This window comes from Heteronotia binoei, chromosome 2 (genome assembly GCF_032191835.1).
Source record: "Heteronotia binoei isolate CCM8104 ecotype False Entrance Well chromosome 2, APGP_CSIRO_Hbin_v1, whole genome shotgun sequence".
Taxonomy (NCBI): domain Eukaryota; kingdom Metazoa; phylum Chordata; class Lepidosauria; order Squamata; family Gekkonidae; genus Heteronotia; species Heteronotia binoei.
This window is the reverse complement of record NC_083224.1, coordinates 121,414,404-121,427,682: the sequence shown is the minus strand read 5'-3', so window position 1 is coordinate 121,427,682 and position 13,279 is coordinate 121,414,404. Positions and strand designations below refer to the sequence as shown.

The 13,279-nt window shown below is 43.4% G+C and overlaps 1 protein-coding gene across 1 annotated transcript in view; it reads right to left on the bottom strand.

Annotated features, from left to right (window-relative positions):
• Window positions 1–13,279, bottom strand: part of PATJ (PATJ crumbs cell polarity complex component) — a 332,986-nt gene that overhangs the window by 233,798 nt on the left and 85,909 nt on the right. Inside the window, 1 exon segment of the mRNA XM_060231912.1 lies at window positions 10,611–10,748. Within this exon segment, the coding sequence (XP_060087895.1) occupies window positions 10,611–10,748 (138 nt within the window).

Here is a 13,279-nt window from a genome sequence, read left to right as displayed (position 1 = left end):
AGCATCAAATGGGAATGGTAACTGAGAAGATGAATAGACTTATGTAGGCCTTTGCCTACATGTCCAATTACTGGTATAACTCAGACTACCTCTTTTAAGGTGAGCAGAACCCAGTGCTCTAGATAAAACTTCTGATTTACCACTGTGACTTTAATACAACTCCTAAAACACATAAATATATTCAAGCTGCTACATTGAAGGGTGTTTTAGTAGCTGAAGAAGGCAGACTTTGGAAAATGAAACATAGGTATTTATTGATCTGCAGTGCAAATTACAGCAATGAATTTCATAAACTCTGGTATACATCTGGCATTAATCAAGCCTTCTGTTGTAGAAAATGTCAGCAAAGATCCAGAGACAGAAACTGCACAAAGAAGAAAAAATAACTGGGGGGAGGGGGGAATGGGCAAAATGGGTGCCCAGCCCCAACATTTTTTGGGGGGTTGTGTATTACTGGATTCTTTGCATATTCCCCTTAAAAAATGAAATAATTTTACCCATCTTTACTATTGATTCACTCTCAACAAAGAAAGTGGCTAACAAGAAAGCTGATGTACTAAATAAAAAAGAATATTCGAGGAGACGTGCTGTACTTTTAAAGCAAATGACAAAAAAAAGTATGTAGTCTTTGTCAAGCTTGGCAATCCTACTTGGCTCAACTACAGGTGCTCCCGGAAATCATATTTAACTTGTGACAAAACAGCAGCACTTGAACTATAGGTATTCTTGGGACATCATCCTTTTTATTTGTGGCAGATGTTCAAATGCTATTTAATCTGGTTATAGGTTGTGCCAGCTTGCCAATAAAGAGAGAATTCCAAGCATCTCTAAATGAAACCCCAACATTTATTTCATTAGAAGGACCTACAAGTGACATAAAAACATTTCTTGGGAGAACCAGTATAAATAGCCTTGTCTACTATGTAGATCCAACAGTTTGCTACACTGTTCTAACACAATGCAGATCTATGAAGCTGGGAAAAGTTCAGAATATTGTTGTATATAGTGGCCACAGTTTACTCTGTGGTGCTTTCCAACATCAAAGCATGGAGCTTTTGTACAGGGAGCAGCCATCCTCAGGTAGCCGGCTCAAGACTGACTCAGTCCTCCATTTTTCCAAAGTCGGTAAAATGAGTACCCAGCTTGCTGGGGGGAAAGTGTAGGTGACTGGGGAAGGCAATGGCAAGCCACCCCGTAAAAAGTCTGCCATGAAAACGTCGTGATGCGACGTCACCCCAGAATCGGAAACAACCGGTGCTTGCACAGGGGACTACCTTTTCCTTTTTAAAAATCTCTATTTTGGTTGAAATCTTGAAGAACCACCAGTCAGAATGGACAATATTGGTCCACTGATGGTCACTGATGAAGGGCGTTTTGGCTCTCAAAAGCTTATACCCCAAAACTCTTGTTGGTCTCTAAGGTGCTACTGGACTCAAATCTGTTTTATTACAGACTAACATGGCTACCCTCTGAAACTATCCAGATGGATCAATGGGCTCACTCAATATGGCAGCTTCATATGATCAGTTTGGACCAAGGAAGAAAGTAATGTTCAAAGCAATAATTAGTTCTGTTATTTGAGTTAAATTAGTAAGTAACTGCTAATGTACTGGAACTATTCAAATTACAGTTCAAGCAAAAGAACAGTTCCTTGAAAACCTAGAAGAGGTAAGTGAACTAAGATGAAGCTTGAGACTCCATTAAGCATATTTGACCAATATACATTTGGATGTCATGATCAGAAGCCAGTTCCTCAAACCAAACTATTTTTATATATCAGTCCCTCTTCCCAAGAATAAAATAGCTTTCCATCCAGTTCGTCACTTCTGTTTAGAGGCAGTTCTTGAATCATTTCCAGCCATCCCGTCAAATAGGCTTTTCTAACCACTTGCTCCTTTCCTCTTTCCAAGCTGTGTGCTCCCCCAGGCCACCTCTTACTTACTTATTCTATGTCCTTTAGCTTGGCCTATTTCAGTAAAGTGGAAACTCTCTGCTCAACTCAGGCAATGGTTGCCAATCTCCAGATGGGAGCAGGGGATCCCTAGGTTTGGAGGTCCTCCCCCTGCTTCAGGGTCATAAGAAAGTGGAGAGGGGGAATGTCTGCTGGGCACTCCATTATTCCCTTTGGAGACCGATTCCCATAGGGTATAATGGAAAATTGATCTGCAGGTATCTGGGGCTCTGGGGGACTGTTTTTTGAGGTAGAGGCACCAAATTTACAGCACAACATCCAAAACCTCTCCTCAAAACACCCCCCAAGTTTCCAAAGGATTGAACCAGGAGGTCCAATTCTAAGAGCCCCAAAAGAAGGTCCCCCTATCCTTCATTATTTCTAATGGAAGGAAAGCATTGTGCGGCTCCTTTAAATGGGATGGCCAGAACTCCCTTCGGAGTTCAATTACGCTTGTCACACCCTTGCTCCTGCTTCTACCCCCAAAGTCCCCAGATATTTCTTGAATTGGACCTGGCAACCTTAAATCAGGCCAGCTGTCCACATAATGTTTATAAAATCAAAACACCATTTGGATAAGATTTTTCTTTAAGAAAGAAAACTAAACTCAGTAGAAAATGCCTGAGATATCTAGGAAAGAAGAAGGGTTACTTAGGCTATATTGGGAAGTACCTGGAGGAAAGCAATGACTTCCTAAAAAGAAGTGGGATGGGGGCTTGGCCTCTGGACAATAGGGGATTGCAAATAAGTTGCATCTAGCACTACCCATGGTAAAAAGATCTAACTACCTGAAACCCTTCAATCAGGGCAGAGGTCATCATTTGGGAAGAGTACAGTTGTGAAGATGTCCCCAATTTTGTCATCATAGAGAACAAAAGCCCAAGTTTGTAGCAGACACTAGAATATCAACTGTTAATTGAGTATGATCTATATACAGACTAATACAAATTGAAGCCATAACCATCAATATAAAGAGCTACCAAAACAAATAAATAAATAAATGCAAATGTGCCGGACCTTTAATACCAACTTGCAACCTATAGTTTTGTCCAGTGATGTAAATAATAAAATATTTTGCCATAACATTCTACATATTATTACTTCCAGTATTGCATGATCAGATACACAGCCATACCATTAAGGGTATAGCTGAATGAATCTTCCATACAGCTAAAGTTTCTATATTCGATTTCTCACTTGCCTTATGCTGCTCTCAAGCTCCTTCTCAGCGGGGCTTCCCTCCAATTTCACACTCTCTGCCCTGGGGCTGCAGCTAGCATCAGCTTTTTTGTGTGTCAAACAGAAACCTCTAAAAACCAGTTTCTGTTTGCCATGCGAAAATGCCTATGCTAGCTGCAGCCCCAGGGCAGATAGTGTGAAATCGGAGGGAAGCCCCGCTGAGAAGGAGCTTGAGAGCTGTGTAAGGCTAGTGGGAAATTGGTCTCTCTCTCTTTCTCTCTCTTTGCTTATATCTAAATGAATACAAACGGAATAAAGACAACGGGAAAGCTGGTAAAATTGTAGATGGAAGAAAATAAATCACTAGAATTTTGTGCAGAAGACTGAATGAACACTTGGCACTGCAAACATAATAAGAATCTGCCAGTTCATACTGTATGTTCCATTCAGATTGTCTTTCATATTAAAGTATCTCAAGCTCATATCTTTGCAGTTCTATCACTTTATTCTTGACAAAAGTTTGGAAGTCTAGACTGGATCACACTTTCTTTCCAAAATCTCTTTTGTTTGATGTTATCTTTTTAAAGAAGTTAATAGATAAACCTTTTGGGGAAGTTTATGTAAGCATGCTAGATCCCCCTCTCCCAACAATCACTAATATGCAAAATATTTCCAGACTGTTGGCAGAGAACACTGTTTTCTGCAGGACCTTCTGTTCAAAACCCTTTGTGGAGTTCATAAGAGGAATAATTTTAAGACTCATGATCAAGTGCAATGAAGTCATCTATGAATGTGCCAGCAACACTATATAAAAGTCAGTTAGGAGGTAGGCAACTCATTCAAACCAAATGGCAGGAAAAAAGAGGAAGGTGGGAAGTCGAATATATTACTCAGCCTAGAATTTGGCCAGCATATTAAATTCAATGCCATCCTGTGTTTAATTATCAGACATGGGGAAAGGAGTACACACAAGCTTGTGTTGTATCCTGTAACACCAAAACAACAGTGACTACACAGTTAACAAGCAAAGAAACCAACAGGAAAACCGTGTAAACGCTTTACATGGTTTTCCTGTTGGTATCCTGTAACATAGCATCTCCAGTTATCCTGTATCCTATTAACCCTATACATCTACAAACCTCTGGCAAATGGTCAAATCCAGAGAGGGAAAACACAAGTCTCTACAACCTTTGGAAATTACAGCAAAACTACCCAAAAGCTTAAATGATGTTCTAAACCAAAACAAATTTCAAAAATTTGTGCCAGATGCACATATTTGTACATTCTTGTCACCCCTATAAAACATACCTAGCCTAAAGGCAAATTATTCCCTAACCACCCACTTTGGGATTCCCTTCACTTCTAAAAGCATCTGGTATTGCTCATTATTAGAAACAGGATACTTGACTAGATAGACAAGTGAGGAATGGGTGAGAATTCCAGAAATACAGAAAACCTCAGATATGGCCTTTGTACTCATAGTAATAAACCTCTGTCCTGCTTTCCAAAACGGAGTTTTAGTGTGTGTGATTTATTACGTAATTACAGCAAAGTGATATTGGAGCTCATTAATTATCTTGCACAATATAAAACTTTTAAATTAAGTTATCGGCCATACAAATGTCACAAAGGATGCCATTTACTCACTTTAATATATAATGATATATTGCAAATGCTGCTGGAAATAACATATATTTTTTCCAGTAAGCTTTTGAAGCAAAACATGTGGCCTAGATTGTGCATTTTGGTAGTTTCACTGTAGTCCTCCTCACTCTACCTAGTATAGCCAGAGAGCAAGGACCAGTTCACACAGTATTTATTCATAAGCAAGCCCACAGTTGTCCTTGACTGCATACATACTGCAGTTTGGTGAGAGGAAAGCTAATCTGTACCAGGCTAATTTTGTATTTTACTTTACACTATGGTTGCCAGCTCCAGCTTAGAAAATTCCTAGAGATTTAGAAGCAAAACATAGGGAAGGTGGAATTCAGGACAGGAGCTCAGTGGGGATATGATTGCATAGAGTCTACCCTAGGCTTCCCAACCCTCCTGCTCTGGCTGGGGACCCCAGGATTTCCACCCTCTTCCCCCGCCCCCCCAATGGAAGCGGGGGGGAAGGGGGGGAAACGGCGCCAAGGAGCTCGCTTGGCTTCTGGAGGCGGCGGCGAAGGGGCCATGGCGGCCACCGAGATTGCGCGCCAGGTGGTGAGTGCCAGGCAGGCAGGAGGGCGCGCACGGGACCAGGGTGGGCCTCCCTTGGGTGGCTGAGCTCGGCCATCTCGCCTCCTCCGTCGTCTACCTCGCCAAGGCTGCCGGAGCCGGGGCAGCCTGGCGTGCGTCCGCCTGGCAAGCAAGGGGAGGCGACGGCAGATGATGCCGGCTCTCCAGCGGGCAAGCGAGGAGGAGGTGGCTGGAATGTGCGGGGATGAGGCTGGGTGGGCGCCCGCACGGCTGCTCCGAGGGCGCAGGGCTTCGCCTTTCGGAGCCGGGAGGAGGAGGGGGGGATGGGGCAGCCTCTGGGTACCCTGCGAGGACCCCACGAGGACCTAGCTGTCCAGGATGAACGCCCATGTCCTCAACACACACTTCCTAGGTCACACTGTGACAGTTCCCCCCTCCCCGTTCTTAGGACATGGCTGAGAAGTGTTTCAATAACACTTCCTTTAAAAAATAATCCATCCCACTCTGTTTTTTTGGGAAACTGGGCTGTGAACAGAACAGGAAGAAGTTAATTACTGTCCAGGGGGGTGTGGTTGTGAGTTCCCAAAAGTTTGAAAAAATGTTTAATTTTTCATGAAAGAGAAAAGGGCTCTGATCTCCGTTGGAATCCCTCCCTGTTTACACAGAGAGTTTCTATTAGCAGAGTCAACAGCGAGACTCCTGATAGCTCCGTCTCTGGGGGAGCTGTTTTTTGAGGGAGAGGCACCAAATTTTTAATATAGTAGCTAGTCTCTCCTCAAAGTACCCCCCAAGTTTCAAAACGATTGGAGCAGGGGGTCCAATTCTATGAGCCCCAAAAGAAGGTGCCCCTATCCTTCATTATTTCCTATGGAAGAAAGGCATTTAAAAAGGTGTGCTGTCCCTTTAAATGTGATGGCCAGAACTGTTTGGAGTTCAATTATGCTTGTCACACCCTTGTTCCTGGCTCCGCCCCCAATGTCTCCTGGCTCCACCCCCAAAGTCCCCAGATATTTCTTGAATTGGACTTGGCAACCCTAGTCTACCCTCTGAAGTTGCCATTTTCTACAGGAGATTAGTTGGAATTCTGGGAGAACTCCAAGCTGCACCTGGAGGAGAGAACTCCAGGAGTTCTTGTGGAGTTCCAGGAGAACTACAGTGGTGCGTTCACACTACACTATATAATCCATTTTACATCTGGATTTCACTGTGTAAGAATAGCAAAAATCTGGATATAAAACTCTATTTAGTGTAGTGTGAATGCACCACAGAAAACCCTATTTTATACATTACTGGGAAACTGCAAAAGCAAATAACAGGATCCATTTCCTAATTGTCCAACAGAATTAGCTTGGTTAACCTCACAGGGCAGACAGTTCCAAAACTGAATAGGAGTCTTGTGGGATGAAAAAGACTGCCAAAATTGTACTCTGGCATAAACTTTCATAGATTACATATCTATGTCAGAGGACAAAGAGGAATGTAGCTCATGGAATTGCATACCATACACACTTGTTAGACTTTAACAATTAACAGGTTGGAATCCTCAGAAGGTTCACAGACCTCAACTACAGGGCTGTTACTTGCTGCATTTTAGAAAAATCTGCTGTTAATGAGCATGCACAGACAGAACACAGGGGGCACACTTCCTGGCTCTCCTTGCAGCAGTGCAAAGAGGAACAGCAAGCTGCTGAGGTGAGGACGTTCAGCAGTGGACTCTGACTATTGGCTTTTTCCTCCTGGTGCTTGCCTACATTTTCTGTCTCTGGAAACTGAGTCTGGAAACTGAGTGGCAAGTTCAGGCATTCTTTTAGTATCAATAGATTTAGCTATAAACATAGTCCAGTCTATGGATACTTAAATCCAGAGACTGGAACCAAGACAAGATCTTTTTACAAACCTGAAAAACTCCCCAGGTTTGTTTATATATAATATTTATGTGTTTGTATACATATATATCATCAGGGCTTTTTTGATAGAAAAAGCCCAGTAGGAACTCATTTGTATATTAGGCCACCCTGTGATGTCGCCATTGTTTAACACAGGGCCCAGCAGGAACTCATTTGCATATTAGGCCACATACCCTGACACCAAGCCAGCCGGAACTGTGTTCCTGTGTGTCCCTGGTTCTATTATTTGATGTATATCATCAAATAATAGAAGCAGTAACTGTAACTTTTAGCAGGGCTGCCAAGGTCCTGGGCAGGGTGGAGGTTCTCCCGCTTTGGGGGTCCCCAGCCTGCTGGCCTGCAGTAGGCTGGTGGGGGGATCCCCTCCCAATGTTGCCAGCGCGATAACATCACTCACAAACTATGTCACTGTGCTGCCGAAGTTATGCATCGGCTGCTCTAGGAGCTTCCAGGAAAACCTTTCCTGGATGATCTAGCAATTTGGGAGGAAAATTCTATGGGAAGGGTGTGAGGGACTTGGCAACCCTAGCTTTTAGGGTTGCTAAGTTCAATTTGAGAAATATCTGGGGATTCTGGGGGTGGAGCCAGTATACTTTGGGGGGGAGCCAGGAGACATTGAGGGTGGAGCCAGAAGCAAGGTTGTGACAAGCATAATTGGACTCCAGAGGGAGTTCTTGCCATCACATTTAAAGGGACCACACAACTTTTAAATGCCTTCCCTCCATTGGGAATAATGAAGGATAGGGGCATCTTCTTTTGGGGCTCATACAATAGGGCCCCCTGGTCCAATCCTTTTGAAACTTGGAGGGTATTTTGGGGAGAGGCACCAGCTGCTATTCTGAAACTTTGGTGTTTCTACCTAAAAAAATAGCCCCCCTAGAGCCCCAGATACCTGCAGATCAATTCTCCGTCATACCCTATGGGAATCAGTCTCCATAGGGAATAATGGAGTGCTCAGCAGACATTTCCCCCCCCCCCCGCGCGCTTTCTGATGACCCTGAAGCAGGGGAAGGGCCTCCAAACTGGAGAATTCCCTGCCCCCATCTGGGGATTGGCAACCCTAGTAGCTTTAAAAAAACAAATCTCCTCAGGCAATGGTCAGGCAACTCTAACAGTATTGTGAGCCTTCAAGCCTTGATTTCTGTCAATGAGATGAAGAGAGGGGGCAAAGCCCTCTCAAGGGCTGTTTTGGCCTTTGAGAGAGGACTCAACATGGCCAGGACTGGCAGCAACCACAGAACAACTTGCTGTCATATGACTTGCATGACTTCCCCAGGACTGGCAGCTTGCTATTGGTCAACAGCAGCCACCCATGAAAGCCATTGTTGCTAGAGTTTCTGAGTAGTATCTGGTGAAGAGAACTTTGGCTCTTGAAAGCTTATACCCTAAAAGCTTTGTTGGTTCCCTAAGGTGCTACTGGACTCAAATCTCAAAGACTAGGGTCTGGGAGACTCAAATTCAAATCCTCATTCTGCTGTGGAAGCTCACAGGGTGACCAGTCACATACTCTCAGCCTAATTTATCTCACAAGGTTCTTGTGAGGGTGAAATGGAGGAGAGGACCATGATGTAAGTTGCTTTGGGTCCCCATTGTTGAGACAGGGTTTAAATGAAGTAAATAAATAATAAATATAGCTGAAAATGGGAGCAGATAAAAGGTTGGTTGGTGGATGACAAAGAGAAAAGGAAGCAGGGAAAGGTAAGGATATGGGAGCTGCCAGAAGGAGAAAAAAAATTAGCGTGGAGAGGGGAATACAAAGGAAAGTCAGGAGCCCTCCACAAGTCTTTGTAGTTCCCTGCCACTCAACTGAGCCTGGTCAGGCAGCCAACACTACACCAAGTTTCCAAGAAAAGGCTGCCAGGGAAGGGAAAGTTGAAGATGGGGGTGGCAGGGGGCAGACAAAGGTAAGCTAGAGAGTGGTACAGAGAGAAGGAAACAGGGGAAATTAGGTATATGGGGGGTTGCCAGGAGGTAGTGTGGGAAGGGGGATATGCTCACTGAAAGTTTTTGCAAGTTCCCCACCATGAAATTGAGTCCAGCCTGGCAACTTGTCTTGCTCTGGACAACTGCCAGACTTTTTCTAGGGGGAGGCTGCTACAGGGGAGGAAGGAAGGAATGCTGAGGATGAAGATAGAAAAAGGTAGGACAATTATAGATTAGAGGACAGGAGATTAACATAGCTTTCCACTGGACACAAAAGTTACACTTCTGGTCAAGTATATTAATTTGAGACTTTTCCCCCAAAATGGTCCTGTCAAAACAGTTACTGTGAATGAATATATCTCATTAATATCTATGCACCATAAAAAGTTCAGTAGATCAGCAAGAACACACAGCACTTTACAAACCAATATCTTAAAGTGATGGAAGATCTAAAATTAAATGGCTTATAGCCCATTTCAAATAATTTAAATTTAGTTGTATCCAAGCATGGTAATGCATTTGCATTTGTAAGTAAATAAAAACCAGGTTATTAAGGCCTCCATTAATTATGATCATACAAGAATATAAAAGCAAATCTGCATATTACTGGTTTCAGGAAAGAATATTACATGCTATGTTGTAAGATCAGACACTCCCAGCACAAAGCTTGTAAGAAAAATTACTAAGGATGCAATCCTAAAAATACTTTTTTAGGAGAAGTCCCATTGACTATACCTGCTTAGAATTTGCTCCCTAAGGATCTATGTTGAGACATTTAGAGTCACACAAGTACACTCTAATTATTGCCTTAAATGAGTGTGGGCAAGGGAAGACAAATATCAAGGCACCTGCATAGGGTTGCCAAGTTTCCAGGCTGGGCACGGATTCTCCTGCCCTGGAGGTTCCCATTCCGCCGGCCCACATTGGGCTGGCGGGGGGATACTCCCCCAACATCGCCGGCATGATGATGTCACTGGGAAGTGATGCCATTGTGCTGGCGACGTCACACACCAGACACTCTAGAAGCGTCCGAGAAAACTCTATGGTTTTCCTGGATGCTCTGAGAGCAGCCAGCGAGTGACATTATCACTGTGATGACGGCACTTCTGAGTGACATCATTGCACTGGAAAACACTCTCCCGTCAGAGGCCATGGGGGACTTGGCAACCCTACACCTGCATTTGGACATCATGGCAAACTGGGGTTTAATTTAAGGCTTTTAAAACTCAGAAGTCTTCAAAGTGGGCAGAGGGGATGAGCTAAGTATAGGCACATGCCAACAAGCTGTATTGTGCCCATCATGGGCATACCTCTCGTTTTCCATGGTGGTCCTAATGCAGCTACAAATCAAGAGAACTTGATGTATTATACTCCTTGCTATATAAATATTAATCAAAATATCTATGAAGCTTAAAAGAACAAAATGCAAATAAAATTTGGATCAATGATAATGGATGTACATAGCATACCTGATAGTCCAATATGCTGAAGCCTAAGCCCATTTTAGTGTCTTTCACAAGATCAATAACTTTGATTTCAGAAGACCATAGTGCAAGCTCTGCATCCTCCTCCTCTTCTTCCTCTGGGCCAAAATCTTTAGATTTCATCTGAGAAATGAGAGATAATTTTTACTGATATAGTCATTCAAAACATGCAGGGTGGAGGGGGTCATCTAAATTGGAGTTTAAATAATGACTGCATACAACTAAATATTTGTTCTCGTCAGTTAGTGCCTAAAACAATGTTGATAGGCTCTTAGTTTTCAAAGGACTTCACTTATGGCATTAATGTACATAACTAATTCTCACATTGCCTTACAGTACAAAATTTCAAAAAGCTAGAAGCCCTTGGTGTAATTGTAATCTTAGACAGGAGGTAGCCATGCTATCAGTATCACCATACCATCTTCAATATAGGGATAACTGTAATAAATTCAATTGTAGCTACATTCAGACATCAAAATAAATGATGGCTTGATCAAATCCTTGTGAGTTATGCCATTCGAATGCATTCTGATAAATTTGAGGGTTCTTTGGTTGCCACCAAGCTGGAATTTCAAACTAAGATTTGTATCTTATTTGTTAAACATAGAGCTTTTGGTATGGCAGCTGGTCAGTTACTGAACAGTAACGGATTTCTGTTGGCATTTCAGACAGACCCGATTCAGTAACTGGCTGCTATCGGAATACTGTCACCTTTTCACACAGTCCCACAGCTGTCCCAGCAGTGAGGCGTGCCTGAGTCGCTTTTGATTAAGTGTAGTTCCCTCCAGTTTTCAGCCCCTTTTTCTAGGTTGAAATCGCTATGGGAGGCTGTGTGAAATGCCCCATAGTGATTTTTTGCTGGCCAGCACGATTTACAGCGCTTTTTTTTTTTGGGGGGGGGGGAGATGTCGGTTAAGATCGCTATAGCCCTATAACAATGTATCAAAACAACACCACCATTGGGATGCCTGGACTCCATTGAGATGCCTGAGATCACTGCCACGGACATTTGGTATAAAGTACCCCATTGCTTACACAGTTCAATGGTGGTGCTGTCCTTGTTATAGCACTATAGTGATCTTAGCTGACATTCCCCCCCCCCCACAAAAAAAGCTGGAGATCGCTTGCCGGAAGGCAAAAACAGCAGGCTCTTGTGGGAGCGAGATAAAAGCGGAGTAGTGTGAAATGCCTCACTTCAATCACGGAACCCTACCAGAAAAAAAAACATGTGTCTGAAAACTCCCATCCCTGTTCCGGATTACTCCAGGGCAGCACAATACCGATTCCCTTCCAATTCCCTGCTAAGTGTGAAAAGGGCCACAGTATGTAATAATTGCAGTTTGTTGTGTTATCTGAATTTACAAATCAGTTTGTCGAGAAGCACCTTGAGTATACACAGCAAATTGTATCTGCTGTAGGGCTGACAGTCTCCAGATGGGGCCTGGAGATTTCATGAAATAAAAATTTGCCTTCCATCCAATAAAAGCTCTATGATGCATAGATCTTGAGCAGTGAAGTATTAGCAGGGCTTATTTTGAGCAGAAACACACAGGAATGCAGTCGTAGCAGGCTTGGCATCAAGGGGTATGACCTAAAATATAAATGCGTTCCTGCTGAGTTTTTTCTACAAAAAAGCCCTGAGTATTAAAAAAGTAAAAAAGGTAAAGGTAGTCCGCTGTGCAAGCACCAGTCATTTCCAACTCTGGGGTGACATTGCATCATGACATTTTCACAGCAGACTTTTTAAGGGGGTGGTTTGCCATTGCCTTCCCCAGTCTACACTTTACCCCCAGCAAACTGGATACTCATTTTACTGACCTCAGAAGGCTGGAAGTCTGAGTCAACCTTGAGCCAGCTACCTGAACCCAAGCTTCTGCCTCAAAGGGATATAAATCAGAGCAGGCTGACAAACATGGTGAAATTAGGGATGGGCATGAACCAAAAAAGAACTGTGGTTTGAGCATAAACTGGGCCAGTTCATGGTTCATTTTGAACCGGTTCACTTGGTCACATCACTCCTGAACACAAAAATGAACCACCTTTTTTCCATGGATGTTCGGGTGGTTTGTTAGAGAGGTTTGTTCTCCTGACAGCCTGGCACCGACTCAATCAGTTCCTAGGTAACACTGGGGGTAGACTTGTGGAGAGCTCTGGAAATACCCAAAGCAGTTGTCCATAGCTTGATTGGTAGCTCTGGGATCATGGAGTTCCCAATCTGCTCTATGAGAACAGATTATACATCACACCTTGACTCAGCTACTTTCACTTTACAGCACAAAGAGAGAACAGTTTGTTGTTGTGAGAACAAAAGAAGAAATATTTGCTGCATGGCTAAAGGAGGGGGCTTTGAGGGACTCCTTCCCCCCTACACACACATAGTGGGACAATTTTTTAAACACCTCTCCCAGCTAGGAAGGTGTCCTTTGCTGTGGTTTCAGAGACCAAACCTGAAGCTAGATCTGAGCTTTCCTAGGGGCACCTGCTTTGGTGGGTTATAACTCAAGCACCCCAAATCCAATCAAACATGGAGGGTGGATGGAGGAGAGCCTGCTGAAGACTCCCTGAGAGTTTGCCATCTCTAACTCACAAGGGGGCTGTTCTACCACTTAAACCAACCAAACCAAATGAACCATGAACCAGTTTGGGAAATGAAA